The 24,707-nt window shown below is 45.6% G+C and overlaps 1 protein-coding gene across 1 annotated transcript in view; it reads right to left on the bottom strand.

Moving 5' to 3' along the window:
• Positions 1 to 24,707, bottom strand: part of ANO2 (anoctamin 2) — a 317,511-nt gene that overhangs the window by 235,245 nt on the left and 57,559 nt on the right. The window contains exon 4 of the mRNA XM_063099698.1: positions 223 to 374. Within this exon, the coding sequence (XP_062955768.1) occupies positions 223 to 374 (152 nt within the window). The remainder of the gene's footprint in view (positions 1 to 222; positions 375 to 24,707) is intronic.

The following is a 24,707-nucleotide window of genomic DNA, read 5'->3' as shown; positions in this document are numbered from 1 at the left end:
TCTCACTGGACAAATACCCGGGGCTGTTTGGGGTCATCTCACTTGGGGAAGCAGATTCACAAAGCAGGCACAGGGCTATGTCACCTTGAGAGCATGCTTCCTCCCCTCTGTCCCAGGCACGGGGCACTCACTTGGTGAGCCCCAGGGCTGAGGCATGCAATGCTCTTTGATTTTCCTTCCCATCTCCTCTCCCATCCCTGCCCCAGCAGCTCCACTACTCACAGGTATATTTTCTCCCTGGAGAATGGGTAGGAGAGGTTTTTCATCCTGTTGTGGCTGTGCTCTGGAACTCTGGGCTGCAGGGGCGAGCTCAACTTCTGCAGAATCGCGTTGAACCTCTTTGCAATGCTACCTCCTGCTTTGATCTCGTACATCTATGAAAAGCAAAGCCACAGGTCTAAAAAGGAGGCCACATCCAGCATGCAGAGAGGGATGACTTCACAACAAATCCCTGAGGGTGGGGGAGCACTCTGGAGAGAGGAGGAGACTGGCAGAAACAAGAAGTAGGTCCCTTCCCTTTCCTCCACTGCTTTCATAGGGAACGGGCTCTGAATCCCCTCTCAACAATTTGAGCTAATGGAGGTGATCAGTGCAGAAAAGTCAGTGTGGAGTCCAACTCTCTATATGACTTTGTCACGTCAGCTTAAGAGAAGCTGTAGACCTGCTATGTGACAGTCACCATACTAGGTGTTTGACACGAACTAGCCCCAATACTCACAGCAAGCTAAGCAGGTACGATTATTCCCATATTATGATTCCCATAATATGACATTATGATAAGGCTCAGATAGGTGAGGTGAATCCACAAAAACCACACAGACAGTAACTGGGCAACAGAGCTTGGATTTAACTCTTGTCAACCTAATCAAAAGTCTGTACCCTACCATGACACCACACTTCTATGAGGTCACTCAGCATCATTCTCTTTGTGTGTTTCTCTTAGGTAATATCTGCGTTTAAATGAGTTTGCTTTCAAAGTATTGAACATTTCACGAGTTCCCACCTTGAGTAAGGCTTAGTTAGCACCGAGATGACTGTTAATATTTATAGTACATACAGATTTTACATTGCACAGAGGGCTGCTGCCTACATTGCCGCTTTTGTTCTTTCTAATTTACAAATGTTGTAATTGAGACAGAGGTTTTACTTCTCATAGCAAAGCTGCAATAGGTTAACAATGGCCATGGGATTTTTACACAAATTCTCTTTTCAAAAGAGAGCATCTGTTCCCAACCTCCCTTGAATCTGGGTGGGCTCTGTGGCTGCTTGATCAGCAGAGTACAGAGGAAGAGACACAGTGCCAGTTCCATCCTTTAAGAAGATGGGCAGCTTCTGCCGTGGTCTGTCTTGGTCCCTCAAAGCCCTGAGCCTGCTGTAAAAAGCCTGTGGAGTCCTCAGATCACTCAGAGAGGGAAAAGCACTCAGCTGAGCCCAGCCTCCTCGCTGCCCTGCCAAGTGGCAGGCATGTGAGCGAAGCCTTCTTGGATCCCCCTGTCCGGCCCAACCCCTAAGCTAAATACCATGAAGTGACCCTAGTCGACACCACGTGGAGTAATTACTCAGCCTTGCTCTCTTCCTGACCAAAAACTCATGATTGCCGCTGTCTTAAGCTACTAACTTTGGGCTCATTTGTCATGCTGCGATAGGTAACCAGATAGCCAACACTCAAAGCTTCTGACTTGAAAGCCTGTTTTCTTTTCTATCGTGATATCCTCAACTTGCTGAAATCTAGATGGGCAGCAAGATCAATGCCACAAAAGATATACAAAGTGCTTCGAGGATTGAAAGAAAAGACACAGCACACGCAGCTGAGCAATCGGACAAACGTTGCACAGAGGGAGTCTCATTCCAGTTGTACTTTACAAGAAGGGTGGCCTTTTCCTGTGACAATCTGTCCTTCAATGAAATAATAAGTAAGGGCGGGGGAGGAGAACCTCCCAACCTAACACCTGAAGCATGATCACTGTTTATTTCTTCTAACCATTTTTCTATGCATTTTGATTTAATTTCAACTACAAAATTAACACAGTTCTAGTAAACCAACAAACCAAAACCATAAAAGTATATTAACTAAATGTTGAGTTCCCTTTCACTTCCAACCAGTCCCACCCTCCTCTCTGGAAGAAACCTCTATCAACACTTTGGAGCATAATTTATCCTGACTCTTTCCATATGCACATCACTGGATCCTGTCTGGACAACCATGGCCGTGCTTCACCTGCTGTTTCACAACTCGCTGTTTTCACTTAGCCGTAGATCAGAGGCATCTTTCCAGGTCAGTTCGTAGAGAGCTGCCTTAATGACGCACAGCATTACACCGTAGATGTGAGTGCTAAGCTGCTTAGCCATTTCCCTAATGATGAGCACTCATTTCACTTTCTATGCATGCTTTATCTTGTTTTGATCATAATTCTACTACAATTACCTTATGAATGCTTTTGACAAAAAAGGTTTGAAGAGATGTAAAGACATTCCAGGCAAACAAAAGAGTAGGAAAGTTCACACTGGGTTGAAGGAGAGTTAAATGGGTGGGTTTCTTTGGAGCACTGGGTTCTGCTGGGGCATAGTGACAGTTGTGGCAGAGGACAAACTAAGACCAGCACATGGAGATCCCACTGCACAAGGCAACGGAAGTCACAGAAGGGTGTGAACAAGATGAAATCAGAGCTGTGACTCAAGATGATAACCAAGTGAGGGTGTGTTAGAAGAAGACTGAGCCTACTTTCTGAAACAAGGGGATTACTTCTAGTAGCACACACCACTTTTTAAGCATCTCCTCTATGCCTGGCTCTTGATATACATTAGTGCTAACGTTAAAGATGTGCCACAAAGCCAAGAGGAGCTAAGTATGTCAGCCACAATCACACAGATAGTGTAGGCCAGCTAACAATCACTGGGGGGTTGAGCTCCCTGGCAAAGCCTGCGTTCTTGACCGCTTCACTCTACTGCTTCATTTGCTAAAGACGTGAGTTATCGTGGGGAGAGACAGTGCACGACTTACAATATTGCCTCTCTAGGCATAACGCTCTCAGCCTCCTTCCACACCTCTCCTTCACACATCGCCATGCAAAGAGCTCACCTCCCACGGGGCGCTCAGGACAGCTTCTGACCAGGCATGTGCCCTGCACTGAGACCTCAATGTTAATCATACCCGTAGCTACATGTCTTTAAACGGCATGTGCATGGAAATTAAAGTTTCAGAGCAGGAGGGAAGCTGATGGACTTTGTCCTCTGGATGTCTCAGAATGGCAGACTTGGACCCAAGCGTGCTTCTTCTCTGTCCACCCCTCTCCATTTCCACCTCTGGTGGCCCAGCTGAAGGAGCCTTCAACCACAGCAGTAACCGGAATCCCCACATCTTCTCTTGCTGAAGGTTGCCAGACATGACAAATAAAAACACACGATTTCCAGTTAGATTTGAATTTCAGATAAACAATGAACACTTTTTTAAATATGTGTGTCCCATACAATATTTGGGACATATGTATGCTAAGAAAGTAAACTTTAGCATAGGTATATCCCATTCAGTATTTTACTAAAAATATAATCATTGTTTATCTGAAATTTGAATTTAACTGGGCATCCCATATTCTATCTGGCAACCCTACCCTTGCCCACCTCCAATTCAGTCTCCACCTGGAGTCAGAGTGATATTTCTGAAGCAAAAAAAAACTAATCATGTAGCCTCCCTGTTAAAAGCCTTCGACAGTTACCCATCGCTCGTCTAATAAAGACTGAAATTATTAACACAGCCCATGGGACCCTGCAGAAGTCTCTGCATTTTCCTTGCCCCATCGTCCCTTGCTCACTGCACCCACTGCTGCCCTCTTTTCAACTCTCCTGACATGCTGAGCTCTCTACACCCTGCACCTGCCCCCCACAACTCTGTCCACACTTGAGGTCTCACTCCATTGTCACTTCCTAAAGAAAGGCAAGAATGGCTTCCAGACACAAGGTTGAGTCCCACCTTCACGGTATTTCAGGGGCCCAAATCCTTCTCCTTCGTAGCACCTATCACAGTTGTAATTTCACATTTATTTGAGTGATTATTTGATTAATATCCAGCAGCCCCCATCAAACCATAATGTCCATAAAGGTAGGGCACTGTCCAAAATATCCCCTATCTTTGAATGAATGACTGATAAATCTCTGGAGAAACAGCACTGATGAAAGCAGTTGCTGCCACTGGATGGAGCCCAGGCTGGGGTCCAAAGAACCATAAGATACTGGCCTTGGCAGAAATAAACCAGGCTGGGAAATAAAGCCAAAAGCCTAAAGCCTCCTTCTGGCAGAAAGGCTTCCGTTCCTGTCCCCTCCCAGTGCAAAGGCACTCTAGAGCCCAGTCCAGTAGAGGCCAGGAATGGCTGCACTTAGTTGATGCAGATTTGTAAACCAGCAGTTGTCTCAGGGCCCGGCTCTGGCAGAAGGTTAGCTGAGAACCTCCCAGCACTGCCTGAGCCTCATCTTGTCAATGGATGTGGCAGGGCTCTTAGACTAATGGGCTGCAGGGAATGGCTTCCTGTGCTATGTTTCCTGGGACCAGGAGTGGGACTGGGACAAATGTTGACGGTTTCTTGGTGGTGAAATGCCCCAAATCACTGAAAGTAGTATCATCATCTGCCTTCAGGAAAAGCATCAAGGGTGTGGAAGGCCAGAGCCAGACCAGAAATCTCATGGCAATGTCTACCGCACAGCCCTGAACAAGCCCCCACACACGTGCCCCAGGCTGAAACACCACAGCAGGTTTATGCTGAAAACAGATTTCCTAGACTTCAGGGACTCCATGGGGGATGCAAGGCACATGTCCACACTAAAACACGTGTGGGTGTCCCGTGGTACACCTGGGCACAGGCTTAGAGGGCAAAGGACCTGCTTCCTACGTCCTGCCTTTGTGTGTGGCGTGCCTGTTTCTGGAGCCTCCTCCTCTTGTGTCCCCTGGGTTACTCTCACCTCTCCTCCAGCACGGGGCTGAAGTATCAGCTTTCCAGGAAAGCGTCCTTGCCCACTCTCTTCCCACTGTACTTCCTCTGTACCTGCGAATGAATACCTGCCTCGTAGAGTTCATCGTGCTTTACTTTTCTCAGTTTACTTGTCTGTCTCCCCAGCAGACTGTGCACTTCTGGAGAGCCAGACCCAGCCCTGAGTGCCTGGCACACAGTAGGAACAGGATAACACTGCTGGGGAATGACCTGGCCTTGGTCCTTGCTGACAGTAACTAGCTCTGTGACTTTGGGCAAGTCACTCTGCCCTCCATCTTGTCATCTCTGAAGAGAGAACCGGGGAACTTCCACTTCGCACCATGAGGGAGTAACTGGTACTAGAACAACCAAAACACCCAGACACAGTACATGAAAGAACAGTTTCAAGATACTGGACACCAGGCAGCGAACCCTTAGAGATGGAAAACAGACAAGGTGAGCCCTGTGGTTGCTCCAGCTCACTGCCTTAAGAGATGAAGAAAACAGGTGGATTCCAGCAAACTGCCCAAGGCAAGGAGATAGAGCTACAAGTCTGGAGAGACCAAGGCAACTAGAGTCCATAGAACAGAGTGCCTGAGTGTGGACAGGGGCACAGAGAACTCTAGAGGTCTGCAGAAGTCCCCACTTGAGCATTTAGTAGCATGAGTGCAAGGAAACTACCGAAGACCAGAGAAAAAGCCATCAGAAAGGATTGGGAATAGCACTTATTCCCACCAGCCAGATTGGAAAATCCCGTAATTCACTGGGCACTGGGTAGAGTGCTCAAGTTGACTCAGGAGTGGTGGATAATTAGCCTTAGACTGAGCCCTGCTCCAGATCCACTTACAAATCATAAAAGAGGGAACTAGACTAAAAGGCTTTTAAAGTATTGCCTAAGTCTAACATTCTATGACTTTAAACATTTAATAAAAAAGAAACATTTATCCATGGCACAAACATTTCTAGGCACCTTCTAGATGTCAAGTCCTGAGCCTGGAGGCTGACTGTGCCAAGTGCTAGAAAAGTACAAGGATGACAACCACGAGCTCTTCCAGGTACAGAATGCTTTGCAGTGTGTCCAGCACTTCCACAAGCTGGATTCATGAGGGGTCCTCAAAAAACCTGCAAGGTGCGCCTGCCAGGTAGCATTAGCATCTCTATTTTACAGACGAGAATAGACTCAGAAGGCAGGGAATTGTCAGGATCAGGGATAAAATCAATCTTTCAGGCCTGGAACTCAGGTTTCCTGACTTCCCAGTCCAGGGTTCCTTCCTTAAACCTAACATGCTTTGACCCTTGGCAGAGCTCCATGGTTGACCCCTGAGAAAGAAGCAGGCTGGATATGGCTGACCCCTGCCAGCCCCCACCAAAGCCTGCAGCTGGGTCTCCACTTGCCTTCAGCAGGATCCAGGAAAGGCACCCCCGTCCTTTTTACTATTATTAACACAATCAGCAGTGGCATAGTTATTACTGTTATTCTTGGACATCTGAGGATTAAGGACATCCTCAGAAATGGCAAGACACATGTTACCCAGCCGTTCCCCATTATGCCTCCCTGGTACATGATACGCCTTTCATGTGCTTAAAATCATAAATAATTTTTAAAGTATGTTGCTCTTATTTTTTATTCCAGGGCTCAAACGTGGTTCTTATAAAAGCCTGCTTTGGCCTCACTGTCGCAGTCTAAGGGGTTTGCCGAGATTCCTTCTTTTCTTACTTTTCTCTTCCTTCTTGTCCCCCTCAGACTCTCCCCTCCAGAGGGGCACAGCTGTGTGGTCTGAGGGCGGATTTGTTCCCTTTACTGCATTAAAATCATGCGCTTTCCTGGGATGCAGGGAACCAAGGCTGTAGTGATGTCTATCTTGGGCAGTATACAAGTCATTGTCCCCATTTTATAGATACAGAAACTGAGGCACAGTGAGTTTTAAAACATGCTCAATGTTACATTAAGAGATCTGATGACCCTGGAGAGCAAGGAAAAGATCAAGATAAGATACGATCAATGGAATATTGATGCTCCATGAGTCACTTGTGTCTGCAGTGGCCTAAGAGGGCCTGTCCCAGCAACTGGCAGGAAAGATCGGTCAGGAAGAGCACAGACCAGGCATAAGGCAGGAGAATGTGTCCTGATGGGAGCCCGTGTGCCAACAGAGATCAACTCAGATTATCCGCCTCTTCTCACCCGTTTGTGCTTTCCTCTGCTCCTCCAGTCTCTGGAGCGTTGAGGTTCTACTGTTATTTTTAGGGCATCCCATGCATCTTGGGAGGTAGGGCTGGGCTCAGGATTATCCTCGCCTATAATTTCAAAAGGCTCAGACACACAGAGAAGGCAAACAGAACGGAAGGTGGCACCACAGTCACCAGCTGGACAAGGATGGAAGTCTCCAGAGCTAATGAAGCGAGGAGGAAGAGAAGCTCAAGAGGCAGTGCAATCCGTGCGCTGTTCTCCCCAGCGGTGGCTGCGAGGGACACCCCGGCGGGACCTGCGGCGTTCACCACTGCTGACCCTGTCCTCATTCGCTCGCTGCCCGTGAGCACAATGGAGACAGCACCAGTACTGCCAAGATCAGCGGCCACCTAGAGCCAGGAGGGAGACTTTCTGTGTGCATGCCACAAAAAAGCACTGACCAGTCCCTACCTGCCTACCTGCGCCTGCAGGTGAACTTCTCAGCAGCAACACTGAACACGACAGAGATATATTTACAAATCACACATTCTCTACGGTCTCAGTCAATATTCACTGATGGTTTTTAATTCTGTTGTCAGCATGTCTTCTACACATGAGTGAATGTTTGCTGACTTTTAAAATTTGGGACAAAATCCAAACTTCTGAAATGACATGGCTGACAAGGCCCCTGAGGAGCCCTGCCTTGGCCACCTTCCTCACCCCGGCCCCCGGCAGCAGTCTCTGCGCTGCACCCACAATGGCCCCTCTTCCTCATGCACACCAGGCTTTTCTCACCTTGCAGCCTGAGGACATGTCCTTCCCTCTTCTGGAAAGGTTCTCATGTGACCTCCCACCTGGCAAACTCCTACCCTGCTCCCAAGTCTCAGCTCAAATGTCACCTTCCCCCACCTGCCCCCCATCCATATTCATTTCCTGCAGTTGGCTGTCATCGTGCCCAGCTCTTTTTCTGTCGTAGGTGCCTTCCAATTCATAACTAGCCATATAGTACCCTAATCCTCATGACACCAAAGCCACTAGGGGCCAGGGAACAGTTGTAATCATGACTGAATCCCCAGCCCTCAGCAGAGTATCTGGTACATAGTGATTCTCAGTAAATGTTCATTGGATAGACGGGTTGCGGGGGTGAATGGAAAATGCAACCTTCCCAAGGCCCTCTTATACACAACCTAGCCCCATTCCAGCCACGAGACTTTTTCCTAAACGTTTTTTGATAGCTGGAGAGACTACTGGAGACCCAGATCAGGGACAGCTGCTAACGCTGCATGCACTGCCTTGCTGCACACCCCACCACCCCCCAGACAGCCCTGAGGGACCACAGCATTCCTTCCCATTGTCCTCGGATGGAGTCCAAGAACTCACCTCAGCATCACCCTCCAACCAGCCACCTCCAGTGGATGAGATCTGGTGTGTGTGACACAGTCTTTCATTCATTACCAATATTTATTTAGTGCCTGCCCCATACCAGACACTGTTCTCGGTGCTACTGATGCAGGCCAACAAAATCCCTGCCCTCAAGGAGCTTCTAGAGTAGTGGAACACAGACAATAAACAAATACATGACTCAGTGTCATGCAGTGCTAAGTGTTCGAAAGAGAAAGCAAGGTCAGGAGATGGAGAGCAGAGGAGGGGCTGCTTTACACAGGGTGGTCAGGGAAGTGAGGCTGTGAACTCTGTGGGTACCTGGAGAAAGTCTTTCAGGCAGAGGTAATGGCAAGCAAAGAGGCCCTGCTGGGGCAATGGGCTGGATCTGGAGGAACAGCGAGGAGGTCAGTGTGGCTGGAGCAGAGTGAGCAGGAGAGGGGAGTATGGGGAAATCAACCTCTGCATCGGAGGTAGCAGATACAGAATGCATTCAGAGTCTCTGCTGTAGATGCTGTCATTCCTGGTCCCTTGCTGAATAATAACCCTTCATGCTCAGGGCAGGAATCACAAACCCTCAGGCTCAACCTCACTCCACCCATGAAATAGGTCTAGCCTTGGGCCCACTGCGACTTTGCCCCTGGTCCCCATTCTTAGGGAATTAATTAAATATTAATATTTAATAATCAGGTCTCAGGAACCTTTAGGAGCCCTCACATCACTGAACACAGCTCTTCCTGGGTAAGAACTCTACCCATGAGTCCCAAATGCCACAGCCATCTGCTTCTCTGCCTGGCCCCTGCTGCTGGCCCCTTCCCCATATCCACAGTGACAGCCATGGCCAGGCTGGGTCCCCTGCGCTCAAGTCTCCTATGGGTGAGTGACCACATGTTCCACTTCTCAGGACAGTCCTGGTTTACTACTGTTGTCCTGGCATCATTATTACTATGAGCTCTTTCACTCTCAAAAGTTCCCCGCTTTGGATGACAAATTCCATAGCCCCATCCACCATCCCCTCTGCTCTAGCCCCGCCAGCTCTGGCTCCAGCTTCAGGTTCCAGCCAGCCCCAGCTGGCAACGCTACCCCAGTTCAGAAAGGCATGACACAAAGGCTTTAAAAAAGAAAACCACCACTTCCATTTTAACTTTTTTTTCATTGCGAGTCTAAAACCAATAATTAAAAAGCTTAAGTCCACTTCTGATTACAGTTTCATATTTTTAACTTCACTGTTTTGAGCCCTGAGTGAGGCTTGTCTGCTAACAGACCTCTGCTCAGCCTGTCAGGTCTGGGGTCTTCCCAGGCTATAGATTCATCTAGAACTGTGCAGTCTTGGGCTCCACGTGGGAACCATACCACTTAGATATCACTGTGTTTTTGCTGTTGTATTGTTTTGTTTCTGGTTTTTGAAGATGAGAAGCATTATAGAAGACAAAAAGAATACAAAGTCACAGCACTCTGCACTCTTCCCAGCGTATTTAAACAGTAATCTAAGAACATGCACCAAAAAACCTGTAAAGATATCAAATATGAACACTACCCTCTCAGCTGCGGCGCTACTAAAAACAAATTCTTGAGAACAGACAGCCACAACAAGAGACAGACACCACCTACAGCCAGCCCGCCCTGTGTAAACAGCTACAGTTCTAGTTCATTTAAAAATTATTGACTGTACAGTAAAGGAGTCTGCAGAAAGGCATCTCGATGGCTGAATAGACGGGACCCTTCTCCCATCACCAGGGATCTAAGTTCACCATCTCGTAGGGTTTCTCTTGCTGTCTACTTTCTGGATTTATGAAACTATTAAAATAGCCTCAAAGAGTAATTAAATCACCACCTGATGAAGGAAGGAGTTGGTCAGGGTGAGGAGAGAACAGGGGGCGGCTCCTCTTCCTGAATGTCACATGGACTGTATCCAGCCGTGAACTGAAACACCTGCTGTGATGCTGAGGGACTCGCTGAGGGATCACAACCAAGAATGGGCAGCAAGAATTATTTGGCACCAACGGGTCAATCTAGTATTTACTGAGCAACTATTATTTATTGAGCACAATACTAGAGTTTGCAGGAAATGCATACGAAACATAAAATATAGTTCCTATTCTCAGGGGATTTATGATATCTTTGGAGACATAAGAGTAAGTCGCTCAAAGCACTTGAAGGAAAACTAATGCGTAAGATAAATACTGACTATAGATTAACAAGGAGTCCAGGAAAGGTGAGATCAGTTCAGGCTGAAGAAATAAAGGATGACTAGTGTTCGTTTATTCACGGAGGAATGAGGAGGTCATTCTAAGATCAGGGACAAATATGTAAAGCATTTGGAAAGGCCCCATCCTGGAAGAAAGAGTAAAGTATCCTACTTTCAACAAGAGTCTGAACCAGGGAGCTCAATGTTGGCTCCACAGAGAGGCTGGTTTGCAGGACAGCAGTCCAGTGTGGGTAGGAGAAGTCAGAGGAAACCTGGTGACGTTCCCAGCCTTGGGGACACAGGGCAGGCCCAGACGCAGAACAAAGCACCGCTGGAAGAGGCGGCAGACCTAGAACACGTTTACTCTTAAATGTCTGTACACAGAGTGTGAAAGACCCCAAAGCGTGTCTGTCCTCAGGCCCCTCAGCTAGCAACAACAACAAGGGGAAGAAATAACAAATGTACACATTGTCACACACAGCTCACAAGTGGACCACAGCATTTTAAAGCTAAGAGGTTAGGGTCCAACCTCCTCACTTTACAGGTGAGAAAGCTGTAATCCAGGAATGTTAAGTGATTCACTGAGTTAGTCCATAGCAATAAAAAATGAAAATTTAAATGTGCTGCCTCTTCCAGTCCAGCCTTATTTCACCTAGGATGGAATTCCCCAGAGTCTGCTCTGCACAGCACTGGTTCCCCAGGAAGCTGACAGGTGTGTGGCACGAAAAGAGCTAGACAAAATTGAACCATTTTCTTTACTGCAAGACTTCTCAGGACTATTACTTGGTTATTTAAACTATAATAGACCGTGGAAATATACTTGGAGATATGCCATTCTAGACCATACCACCCACTACCTCGAGTCCAGCTATGGATTTTTCCGTGAAATGAGAGGGTGGTAGCATGGCTTTGGAGTAAGACAGACATGATTTTGAGTCCCTGGCTCTATCCCGTTCAAGCTGTGTGACTTTGGGTAAATTTATTAACCTCTCTGAGCCTCAGTTTTCTCATTTGTACAATAGGGCTAACGCTCGTACCTAACTTATGTTGTTGTTGCAAGGATAAAAACAAAATAGCACACACAAGGCTCTTCTCAAATGGCCCAGCACATGGGAAACATTAATTATATCTAAAATTCAATTAATTTTATTATCTTTCTATCAGCTTATACCTATGGTTCCAAGACTTTTGATTTTAAGATATTTTGGTTTTTTGGGGTTTTTTTTCTGGTTTTTTCTTCTTTTCTTTTTTTTTTTTTTAAATTTTATTTTGTCGATATACATTGTGGCTGATTATTGCTCCCCATCACCAAAACCTCCCTCCCTTCTCCCTCCCCCGTCCCCCCCAACAATGTCCTTTCTGTTTGCTTGTCGTACCAACTTCAAGTAATTGTGGTTCTTATATCTTCTTCCTCCCCCCCCCCCGGTTTTGTGTGTGTGTGTGTGTGTGTGTGTGTGTGTGTGTGAATTTATATATTAATTTTTAGCTCCCACCAATAAGTGAGAACATGTGGTATTTCTCTTTCTGTGCCTGACTTGTTTCACTTAATATAATTCTCTCGAGGTCCATCCATGTTGTTGCAAATGGCAGTATTTCATTCGTTTTTATAGCTGAGTAGTATTCCATTGTGTAGATGTACCACATTTTCCGTATCCACTCATCCGATGATGGACATTTGGGCTGGTTCCAACTCTTGGCTATTGTAAAGAGTGCTGCGATGAACATTGGGGAATAGGTATACCTTCGACTTGATGATTTCCATTCCTCTGGGTATATTCCCAGCAGTGGGATAGCTGGGTCGTATGGTAGATCTATCTGCAATGGTTTGAGGAAACTCCATACCATTTTCCATAGAGGCTGCACCATTTTGCAGTCCCACCAACAATGTATGAGAATTCCTTTTTCTCTGCAACCTCAACAGCATTTATCGTTCACTGTCTTTTGGATATTAGACATCCTAACTGGGGTGAGATGGTATCTCAGTGTGATTTTGATTTGTATTTCCCGAATGCTGAGTGTTGTTCAGCATTTTTTCATATATCTGTTGGCCATTCGCATATCTTCCTTTGAGAAATGCCTATTTAGCTCTTTTGCCCATTTTTTAATTGGATTGCTTGTTTTTTGTTATAAAGTTATTTCAGTTCTTTGTATATTCTGGATATTAATCCTTTGTCACATATATATTTTGCAAATATTTTCTCGCACTCTGTTGGTGGTCTTTTAACTCTGTTAATTGTTTCTTTTGCTATGCAGAAGCTTTTTAGTTTGATATAATCTCATTTGTTTATTTTTCCTTTGGTTGCCCATGCTTTTGGGGTCGTATTCATGAAGTCTGTGTCCAGTCCTATTTCCTGAAGTGTTTCTCCTGTTTTCTTTAAGAAGTTTTATTGTTTTGGGGTGTATATTTAATTCTTTAATCAGCTTTGATTTGATTTTAGTATATGGTGAGGCGTATGGGTTTACTTTCATTCTCCTGCATATTGATATCCCGTTCTCCCAGCACCATTTGCTAAAGAGGCAGTCTCTTCCCCAGTGTATAGGCTTGGTGCTTTTGTCAAAGATCAGATGGCTGTAGGTGTGTGGGTTGATTTCTGGATTCTCTATTCTATTCCATTGATCAGTGTGTCTGTTTTATGCCAGTACCTTGCTGTTTTGGTTATTATAGCTTTGTAGTATAGTTTAAAGTCAGGTAGTGTCATGCCTCCAGCTTTATTTTTTTTTTTGCTCAGAATTGCTTTGGCTATGCATGGTCTTTTGTTATTCCATACAAATGTCTGGATAGTTTTTTCCATTTCTGAGAAAAATGTCATTGGAGTTTTGATGGGGATTGCATTGAATTTATATATCACTTTGGGTAGTATGGACATTTTTACAATGTTGATTCTTCCAATCCAAGAGCATGGGATACCTTTCCATCTTCTTGTATCCTCTTTAGTTTCTCTCAGCAGTGGTTTTTAGTTCTCATTATAGAGATTTTTCACATCCTTGGTTAACTCAGTTCCTAAGTATTTTATTTTCTTGGTAGCTATTCTAAATGGGCAAGCTTTCTTGATTTCTCTTTCTGCATGTTCACTATTGGAGAACAGAAATGCTCCTGACTTTTGTGTGTTGATTTTGTATCCTGCTATTTTGCTGAAATCATTAATCAACTCCAAGAGTTTTTTGTATGGGCTTTAGGCTGTTTGATATATAGGATCATGTCATCTGCAAAGAGGGACAGTTTGACTTCATCTCTTCCAGCCTGGATGCCCTTTATTTCCTTCTCTTCTCTGATTGCTCTGGCTAGTACTTCCAACACTATGTTGAATAGGAGTGGTGAGAGTGGGCATCCTTGTCTAGTTCCTGTTCTTAAAGGAAAAGCTTTTAGCTTTTCCCCATTCAGGATGATATTGGCAGTGGGTTTATCACATATGGCTTTAATTATGTGGAGATACTTTCCATCTATGAGGGTCTTTGTCATGAATGAGTGCTGAAATTTATCAAATGCTTTTTCAGCATCTAAAGAGATGATCATATGGTCCTTGTGTTTGACTTTATTAATATGGTGTATCACATTTATTGATTTGCATATTTTGAACCAACCTTGCATCCCTGGGATGAATCCCACTTGATCGTGATGAATAATTTTACGTATGTGTTGCTGTATTCTGTTTGCTAGTATTTTAGTGAGGATTTTTGCATCTATATTCATCAAGGATATCGGCCTGTAGTTTTCTTTTTTGGTTATATCTTTACCTGGTTTTGGTATCAGGATGATGTTTGCTTCATAGAATGAGTTTGGGAGATTTGCATCCGTTTCAATCTTTTGGAATAGTTTGTAAAGAATCGGTGTCAATTCCTCTTTGAATGTTTGGTAAAATTCTGCTGTGAATCCATCTGGTCCTGGGCTTTTCTTTGTTGGGAGCCTTCTGATAACAGCTTCAATCTCCTTTATTGTTATTGGTCTGTTCAAATTTTCTACATCTTCATGGTTCAGTTTTGGGAGCTTGTGTGTGTCCAGAAATTTATCCATTTCCTCCAGATTTTCAAATTTGTTGGCGTATAGTTGTTTATAGTAGTCTCGAATGATTCCTTGTATTTCAGATGAATCAGTTGTAATATCGCCTTTTTCATTTCTAATTTTTGTTATTTGAGTCTTCTCTCTTCTTTTTTTTGTTAGCCATGCTAATGGTTTGTCAATTTTATTTATCTTTTCAAAAAACCAACTTTTTGATTCGTTGATCTTTTGAATTGTTTTTTGGTTTTCAATTTCATTCAGTTCTGCTCTGATCTTAATGATTTCTTTCCATCTGCTAACTTTAGGTTTGGATTGTTCTTGTTTTTCTAGTTCTTTAAGGTGAAGTGTTAGGTTGTTCACTTGCCATCTTTCCATTCTTCTGAAGTGAGCATTTAATGCAATAAATTTCCCCCTCAATAATGCTTTTGCAGTATCCAACAGGTTTTGGTATGATGTATCATTACTTTCATTAGTTTCAATAAATTTTTTGATTTCCTGCTTGATTTCTTCTTGGACCCATATGTCATTAAGTAGAATGCTGTTTAATTTCCATGTGTTTGTATAGTTTCCAGAGTTTCGTTTGTTATTAATTTCTAGTTTTAATCCATTGTGGTCTGAGAAGATACATGGGATAATTCCAATTTTTTTGAATTTATTGAGACTTGATTGGTGACCTAATATGTGATCTATCCTGGAGAATGATCCATGTGCTGATGAGAAGAATGAATATTCTGAGGTTGTTGGGTGGAATGTTCTGTAGATATCTGCCAATTCCAATTGGTCTAGAGTCTTGTTCAGATCTTGTGTTTCTCTACTGATTCTTTGCCTAGATGATCTGTCTAATATTGACAGTGGGGTGTTCAGGTCCCTTGCTATTATGGTATTAGTGTCTATTTCCTTCTTTAGGTCTAATAGAGTTTGTTTTATAAATCTGGCTGCTCCAACATTGGGTGCGTACATATTTATGATTGTTATAAGTCTTCTTGATGGATCAGTCCTTTTATCATTAAGTAGTGTCCCTCATTGTCTCTTTTTATGGTTTTTAGTTTAAAGTCTATTTTGTCAGATATAAGAATAGCTACTCCAGCTCGTTTTTCTTTTCTGTTTGCATGGTAAATCTTTTTCCATCCTTTCACTCTTAGTCTGTGTGAATCTTTATGGGTGAGGTGGGTCTCTTGTAGGCAGCATATACTTGGGTCCTCCTTTTTGATCCAGTCAGCCAGTCTGTGTCTTTTGACTGGGGAATTTAAGCCTTTTACATTAAGAGTTGTTATTGAAAGGTGTTGATTTATTCCTAGCATTTTATTGGTTGTTTGGTTGTCTTAGGTGTCTTTTGTTCCTTGCTTTCTGGTTTACTGTTTGGTTTCTGTGTTTGTTGGTTCCTTAGGTTGTAGATAGCATTTTTGTTTGCTTGTTTTCTCTTCATGAATGCCATTTTTATTATACTAGTGGGTATTGATTTTTCTTGGGTTTTTATGGCAGTGGTAGTTATTTTTCAGGAACCAAACCCAGTACTCCCTTGAGGATTTCTTGTAAGGGTGGTCGTGTGGTAGTGAACTCCCGCAGTTTTTGTTTGTCTGAGAAATATACTATTTGCCCTTCATTTCGGAAGGATAGCCTTGCAGGGTAGAGTATTCTTGGCTGGCAGTCTTTGTCTTTTAGTATTTTGAAAATATCATCCCATTCCTTTCTAGCTTTTAGGGTTTGTGATGAAAAGTCTGATGTTAGCCTGACTGGGGCTCCCTTATAGGTGATTTGACGCTTCTCTCTTGCAGCTTTTAAGATTCTCTCTTTATCTCTGAGTTTTGCCAATTTGACTATGACATGTCTTGGAGAAGGACTTTTTGGGTTGAATACGTTTGGAGATCGTTGAGCTTCCTGGATCTGAAGATCTGTGACTTTTCCTATACCTGGGAAGTTTTCTGCCACTATTTTTTTGAATATGTTTTCAATGGAATCTCCATTTTCCTCCCCTTCTGGAATACCCATGACTCGGATATTTGAGCGCTTAAGGTTGTCTGATATCTCTCTCAGATTTTCTTCAATGTCCTTGATTCTTTTTTCTTTCTTTTTGTCTGCTTGTGTTATTTCAAACAGCCTATCTTCAAGTTCAGAGGTTCTCTCTTCAGCTTTGACAAGCCTGCTGGTTAAACTCTCCGTTGTGTTTTTTATTTCGCTGAATAACTTCTTCAGTTCAGCAAGTTCTGCTACATATTTTTTCAGGACATTGATTTCTTTGTACATTTCCTCTTTCAGATCCTGTATACTTTTCCTCATTTCATCATGATGTCTAGCTGTGTTTTCTTGTATCTCATTCAGTTTCCTTAGAATTATCACTCAAAATTCCTTGTCAGTCATTTCAAGGGCTTCTTGTCCTATAGGATCTAGAGTTTAAGATTTATTAACTTTTGGTGGTGTACTTTCTTGATTTTTTGTATTTCTGGTATCTTTTTTTTGATGTTTATTCATTGTGGCAGGGGGTTTAAAAGTCCACTGGTTTGAGACTAATAACTAACTAGGATGTTGCTGTGGTTGCCAATTTCGTATGGCTACCTCCGTGGCTGCTCAGTTGGCCTCTAGTACCTTGTGTGTGTGGTTGCCTCAGGTCTTGGGCTTCTCCGGGGAACCACCTTTCTGGTCAGCTTGGACTCTGCTGGGCTGGTGGATCACGTACCACAGGGTGTGTGATTGCTGTTGAGCTTTCACTTCCTGTGCAGGACTTCTCCCTGTTCCGTGTGCTCTGGCCCAGGCTGTTAGATCGTGCAGTGGCGACCCCACCGGGTGTGTGGTTTCTGTCGAGTCTCCGCCTCCCTGGCCGCACGTCTCCCCACTCTGTGCGCACTGTGCTGGGCTGGGGCGTGTCTTCTGCAACCCTCATCTATTAGCTGGGCCTTCAAGACCCTGCTTGGCACCGCCTCGCCCAGGAAGTCTACCAGGTTTCTGCTAGGCACAGACAACCGGTCGCTCTGGGTGCCTTTGTAGCACTATGTAGATCTTTCTCGGGACTTGTTCACCTTTGTATCCCCCCGGTATAAACCGAGTCTAGCACCCGCCTGCAGCCAGCTCTTCGGCAGGTTCAAGCGGACCTGGGAACTCTCCTACCACACTATTCCCAACCAGAAATTGGTTAGGCTTTTTCCTGAACTGGTGGCCGCAGAGATGGTAACTGCCTCCCAGTAACAGGAAGTTTACTGGGGGCCAGAGTCCAGGGTGTGGTGGAGTGACAGTCGGCCCACCCATACTTCCTTGCCCTCCCAACACTGGCCGGGGACGCCCCACGCCACCAACCCGCCAGAGAACCGTGGAGGGAGTGGGAGGGGAGGCCGGCCCGCAGGCTCCGGAAAGCCCCGCGCCGGGCCAAGCAAGTGGGAAGGCTCAGTGACGGCCGAGCCGGGCGGAGCTGCCCGCACCTGGGAAAATGGAGGCAGCCCTGGGGCGGTGAGTGGCCTGGTGATGCAGGCGGGAGCTGGGTGGGTGTAATCCCCCCCGAACAGAACTGGGCCAGGGGTCACTCACAGGGTTGTGACAGGTCAGGCGCTCATTCTCTGCCTCTGGTTTGCCACCTTCCCTGTTCTCGGCCGCTGCCGCTTCAGGCTGTTCAGTCGCGGCGTGGCTCGGGCGCTCCCAGGAATCTTCTTTAATGCCGGCCTGAAACCTCGAATCCTGAATAGGGCAGCTGGCCTCCTTCAGCGCGGACCCGGCCTCCGCGATCCTGTCTGCATCCACAGCAGCCCTGGCGCCGTGTTCCCTGTTTCGAGACTCGCTTTTGCAGCTAAGAAACAGTTCTTTTCCTGCTCCACACTTCAAAGCTGTTGCCTATAAATGAGGCAGCCTCTCCTGCCGGGGGCAAAGTGGTGGTCACCCCCCACGACCGGCCAGCAGCTGCGGTCCTCCCTTAAGAGATGGCAAGAGGAAGGTCCACAAGTTTCCCGGCTGCCTGAGGCCCAGTGGCCGCCTTTTCCATCTCAGCTACTCTGCGCCAACCGCCGCAGCCACCGCCATCTTGAAAAACTCCCGAGAAACTCAAGATATTTTGTTTTGTCATTGATCAGAGCAATTTTATGGACCTTTCTCCTCGAAGTCAAGTGTAAGAATTATGAAATATGAACAAGATTTAAAACATGTTGACATCCTTATTTGCATATACCTCTTATCAAGGTAGAAGCTTTTACTTAATCAAACAAATGATTGTCTCAGGAAATAGAAGTCTAAATGGGAAAATAATTGTGGAATTGAAAAACAGCTCTTCTTAACATTAACTATACTGGGTCTCCTTCCCTCAACTGCGCCAAGGTGGGCCTCTCCCAAACCCTCCTAACTCATCCAAACAGGAATGGAATGTGAAGGAGGCGTCACAGACACGCCAAGGTCATGCGGGAAGATCCACTCACAGACTCCCCTATACAACCCCAAGCCCCAGGGCAACAGGTGAACAGGACTATTCCAAGCCATCTTAGAAGCTGCAAAGTGGATTCTTGGGATGCAGCAAGCCCACCAGAGACCCAGGTCGTGAATTGTCTGCTTACTGCTTCCTGCCCAGAGGAAGAGTGTATTAGTTTCCTAGGGCTGCCATAAGAAATTACTGCAAACTGGGTGGCTTGAAACAACAGAAATCTGTTCTCTCATAGTTGTGAAGGCCACAAGTCTGAAATCGAGGTATCATGGGGTTTCACTCCCTCTGAAGTCTCTAAGGGAAGGTTCTCCCTTGCCTCTCCCAGCTTCTGGTGGCCTCTGGCATTCTTTAGCTTGGTGCTGCATCACTCCAGTCTCTGCCTCCTTCTTCGCGTAGGCTTCTACCCTGCATGTCTCTGTGTCTCAAACTCTTTCTGCCCTTCCCTTACAAAAACATCTGTCATTGGATTTAGGGCCCGTTCCAAACCAAGAATGATCTCTTCTTGAGATCCTTAACTAATTAATCTGCAAAGACCCTTTTTCCTAATAAGATCATATTCACAGGTTTCAAGGTTCACACTTAGAAATACCTTTTTGATTGCCACTCTTCATTCCATTATAAAGAGGATAATTGACTCTAAAAGTACATACCTTGTGATGGTTCATTTTATGTGTCAACTTGACCGGGCTACTGAGTGCCCAGATAGTTGGTCAAGCATTATTCTGGATGTATCTGTGAGGGTGTTTTAGAATGAGATTAACATATAAATTGGTAGACTGAGAAAAGCAGATTGCTCTCTCTAATGTGGTCACCTTCATTCAACCAGTGAAGGACTGACTAGAACAGAAAGGCCGGCAATCCAAGAGTGAGGGGGAACACTTCCTCCTGGACTGCCTGAGCTGAGCACCAGTCTTTTCCTGCCTTTAGACTGGAACTGAGACGTCAGTTCATCTTGGGTCTTGGGGCTGCCAGCTTTCCAGCTGAAACTTATATGCATTCCTGTTTCTCAGGACTGTGGACTTGGACTGGAACTACACAATTGACACTCCTGAGTCTCCAGCTCACCAGCTGCAGATCTTGGGACTTCTCAGCCTTTATAATTGCATAAGCCAGTTACTTATAGTCTCTCTCTCTGTCTCTCTCCGTGTGTGTGTGTGTGTGTGTGTGTGCGCGCGTGCGTGTGTGTGTGTGTGTGTGTGTGTCCTGTTGGTTCTGTTTCTCTGGAGAACCCTAATACAAGCCTCAAATCTAGATAACTGAGAAGCAAGAGGTTCTGTGGTCCTAGACAAGCAGAGCCCCTGAGGAAGACTGCGTACCTCGAGGCAGGGGAAGGGCCCTCCTGTGGCGTTTTTGCAAAAGCCGTAGCTACCAAATCAGAATCTCTAAAGAGGCAGTAACAGGTGTCTGAGAACAGTTTGCAATAATTTACAAAGCTAATGGAATTAATATTTTCCTCCTAATTGGTCACTCAAGCTAACTAAAATGTCGAGCTTCTTTGCTTTTTAACTAGAATCATATCAGTTCAGTGTGGAAACACCAGTTTTCTCACACTCATCAGAAAATTCTTGATGGCACTTATATATGTGTTTCGTTAATTAAAAAGAGAACCTATATTATTCTTTAATAAATGCAGCTTAGTGGATACAAATATTTCAAAACATGATTTCCATGGGAGAGAATTAAAGCATTAATGGCATTTCTGCTGTAACCTTTACCTTTGGATCAAGTTAGCTCATCAGAAATTTGTATCCATTCCTTTAAAGTACAGCCCTCCCTGAACTACAGTTTCACGTTACATTATCAGTTTTATCCAGAATCAGTTTTAAAAATGGCCATACAAACAATATTCCTGCACTTCGTATAAACTCATTACTGAAAACGTAGTTCCTTATATTGTTCTTGTGTTTCACAAAACAGTTATGCTTTAGCAACAGGAAAAAGTGTGCCTCCTCTGACACAACAGATGCTATTTCTACAGATGACATGAGCCCTAGTCCTTTCTGCCTTGGCTACCAAGAAGCTCAGAATGAAATTTTGTCTCACTTGCATCAATCACCCTCATTTTCAATTTCTACCATAATCATTTCTCCTGCACTTCCCTGCTTATCCCCAATTACATGATTCTTTCTTATTTGTCCTTTTTTAAAATGATCCATTCGTATTTATTTTGGGGGTTGTAATCCTCCCCAAGTTCCATTTTGGGAAACAGACTAAGATATGAATCAAATAACTGCATCTGCATAAGCTCAGAGGCAATAGTAGAACTCAAGGTCTCTGCTTGTCACACCGGCTGTCTCTCCCTTGAAATGGGCACCATCAAGTGCCCCCTCCTGCACGGCAGGGCCTGAGCAGTCTTCTTGCTGGCTTTCAGAGACTGCACGGCAGACCCCGCACATGGAGCCGTCATGTTTACAGACGCCCCAAGGACCCATGCTCTAGGAAACAGAAATTCCCCAGCACATAGTCCACAGGCCATCTGTTCCTGCCTTTCTCAGATTCCATGTCTAGCCTTCTGGCTGCCTTGGCAGAGTTAAGGGACTGGGCCTGTTTTCCCCAATGCTGCAGATGCTGACTGCAAAGGGACAGAAAGGGGAGATGACAGCAAGAAGGGACAGCCTGACCTGGTGCCAGCTGTGCTGACCTGCACACATGGCAATGAGCGCAACACCAACAGCAGCAACAGCAGCAGCTCTCACGTGGTGCCCGTGCTCGTGCCAGGCATGCCACACACATCATCCCGCTCCTGACGACAGCATCTCATGTCTAGGAGATGTGTAGCACTCTGCTGAAAAGGTATGACCTGCTGCAAGTTAACAGCATCTACTTGCACGCAAAGGACTCATAAGCTAGAGTCCTTCCAGGCTCCGAGGGACAGCAAACAGACCCACAACACCAGCCACTCTGTTAGGAATAGCTGCGAATGCTCTCACAGATTGGACAAGAGTGATTTTCAGCCATCCCAGGCATGTCCCTTCTTCCAAAGTTAGTGGACTCTGCTGCATTAATATGATTCCATGCACAAGAATAGCCTCAGATGCCAACCTCATCCATTCCCAGCCTTGTCTCTGCTAGAAGCTTGGGGAATAAATGAATATAAGGGGTGAAGAAAACGGGGGTGATTTCCATATATACATATAAGTGAATAAGAAATAAACAGAGATGTTGACCACAATTTAGAGAGGCCACCTTGGCAACAAGCAGAAGCAAGAAAGCACCAGCCCCCAAACGCCCATTTCAAACCTTCTCAGGCTGCTCGGGGCCAAAGGCCAAACTTCCCGCCCCTCCTGTGGGTGGATGTTTGAGTGTCCCTCACAAAATGCTGGCTCTTCAGTTGTTGTTTTTGGAAAACAAATGCTTCCTTCCAATATTCCCCCTCCCTGTTAATATCTGTGCTCAGGACGCAGAGTCCCTGGACGTATTACGATGGATTTGTCCAGGTTTGAGATCTCGATTTCATGATTTCCTCTCCATCTTCCTAGTCTCTCCGGACCCTGCTGAGAGATGGTCCAAGGCTCTGCCGGCCTGGAGGATGCTTAAGTGATCCCACGCCATGCCTCACTATTCTTCCACGTTCCCCTGCTGCCAGGATGGGGCTCTTTACAAATGTGGTTTTTTCTCATTTTAGTCACTTCCCAAACCCAACAAAGGACAGAAACGCCACTAGACCCAAGGCAAGCCCTCCATGGATGCCCCTCTCCACGCTCCTCTCTGACCTCAGGAACTGGGTTAATCCACACCCCCACCCCTGGGATCACAGCCTCAGATTAATTTTTACAAACATGTGCATCCTACCCAGCTCGCCTGCTCATAATACACACTATGAGGTCAACTCCAAGCCACTTCATTCTGTGAATACAAAGAGGATCCAGGGCCATGTGGCTGAACTCAAAAAAGGATGCCAGAACAGTCCACCTGTGTCAAGGCTGGGACCCAGAAACTTTGCGGAAAAGTTCTCTCTGTTATATCCGCAGCCTTGCAGGAACAATCACATGGCTCCGCCTCTGCGCCGACTCCCTAACCCCACATTGACATGCAGGATCTGTGCTGTGTGAATGAGTTTGACACAGAATTGAATCCCTGCTTTGGTGCCTGGGGATGTGCACTCTGCTGTCACCTTTGGCTGTCTGCTCCCTGAGGGCCTGGGTAGTTTCTGAGGCCTCCTCGCCTCTCCTAAGCCTTGGCGTCTCTCCTGAGCCTTGCTTACAGTGGGAGCTCCATCAGGGCTGGAGGCCTATTTGGTCAGGAAGGAAGCTGTTGGGGGACGATGAATTGAAAATACACATAAAATGTTTGGGGAGACAGACACAATAACAAACTCTTGTATTCTTACAACAACCTTGGAAGGAAAATAGGCCACGTATTATTATGCCCATATCACAGATGAGGAAGCTGAGGCTCTGAAAGATGGGTGACATCCCCAAGTCACACAGCAAGTAAGCACAGAGCCAAAGCTAGAACTCTGTTCTTCTGAGTAGCACCCGCCACCCTGTGCTGCCAAAGTGAAAAGGGAGGGGGAACCCAGAGACGGCCACTTTAGCTATGTCTTCACCCTAAACATCCCATCTACAGGTTCAAGTGCAGGTACTCCCTAAACTACAGATGGTAAGTTTCAGATGGCTAATGTACAGGGGCACTGAAACTCTGAGGTCAGATACAGGTTGAATATCCCAAATCGGAAAGTCTGAAGTTTGAAATGCTTCAAAATCCAAAACCTTTTGAGCACTGACATAACACTCGACGGACATGCTCACTGGTGCACTAAGAATAATGCAAATATTCCCAAATCCCCAAAAATGTGAAATCTGAAACACTTCTGGTCCCAAGCATTCTGGATAAGGGATGCTCAACCCATATGTCATTTATGCAAAACTATGCTCTAAGGGTGTTAGCCTGTGAAAGGACAAAGCAGAAACCACAGGAACCAGAGGCAAGCACTCCATGGGGACTAAGTCTTGGGACAAGGAGCAGGAGAAGGTGGCAAGGAGACAAGAGGTGTGGAGGACTGGCAGGTGTGCAAAGAACAGAGAGGGAGAGTGGGAGGGGCGTCCAGAGAGGGAGGTGGTGGGAAAGAGAAGGGAAAGAAAAGCCTGGAGGGAACGAGGGTGGGACGGAGAGCAAAGAAGAAAAGCAGGCGGCAGCGGCGTAGAGGAGGACACACGCTTCTCCTAGGCCTCTAGGTTTCTTGCTAAAAGGATCGTCCTGGGGGAGCGAGACAGCAGCCTGGGAAGGAGGGTTGCTCACCTTCTGTCCAAGGATCCGCCGGCAGAGATTAACACATAGGACACAAGATACAAATAGAATGAGGTTAAGAGAGTGATATTTAGGTAAACCAAAGAGAAAGGAGAAGAATATATTGGAGTTAGAAGGAAATCAGAAGAAAGAGACGTGAGATGGTTGGCCAAGTTAGGACCCCGCCAGAGGGAAACAGAAGCCTCCAACCAAGGATGGACTTGGTCGTGTTGCCAGGAGACTGGGAGAGCATCAGCTGAGGAGAAGCAGGGTCCAGAGCAAAGACGGTGCCTGCATTTGAGGGCGCTGGTATGAAGAGTTAGAAAGCTAAAACCAGGAGACAAAGAACATAGCAGTGCAGCTGAAGGGCAGAAGATCACGGTGTGGGCCTTGTG

The sequence above is a fragment of the Cynocephalus volans genome, chromosome 1 (genome assembly GCF_027409185.1).
Source record: "Cynocephalus volans isolate mCynVol1 chromosome 1, mCynVol1.pri, whole genome shotgun sequence".
Lineage (NCBI taxonomy): Eukaryota > Metazoa > Chordata > Mammalia > Dermoptera > Cynocephalidae > Cynocephalus > Cynocephalus volans.
Note: the sequence above shows the minus strand (reverse complement) of the source record. Positions and strands in the feature narration are given on the sequence as shown.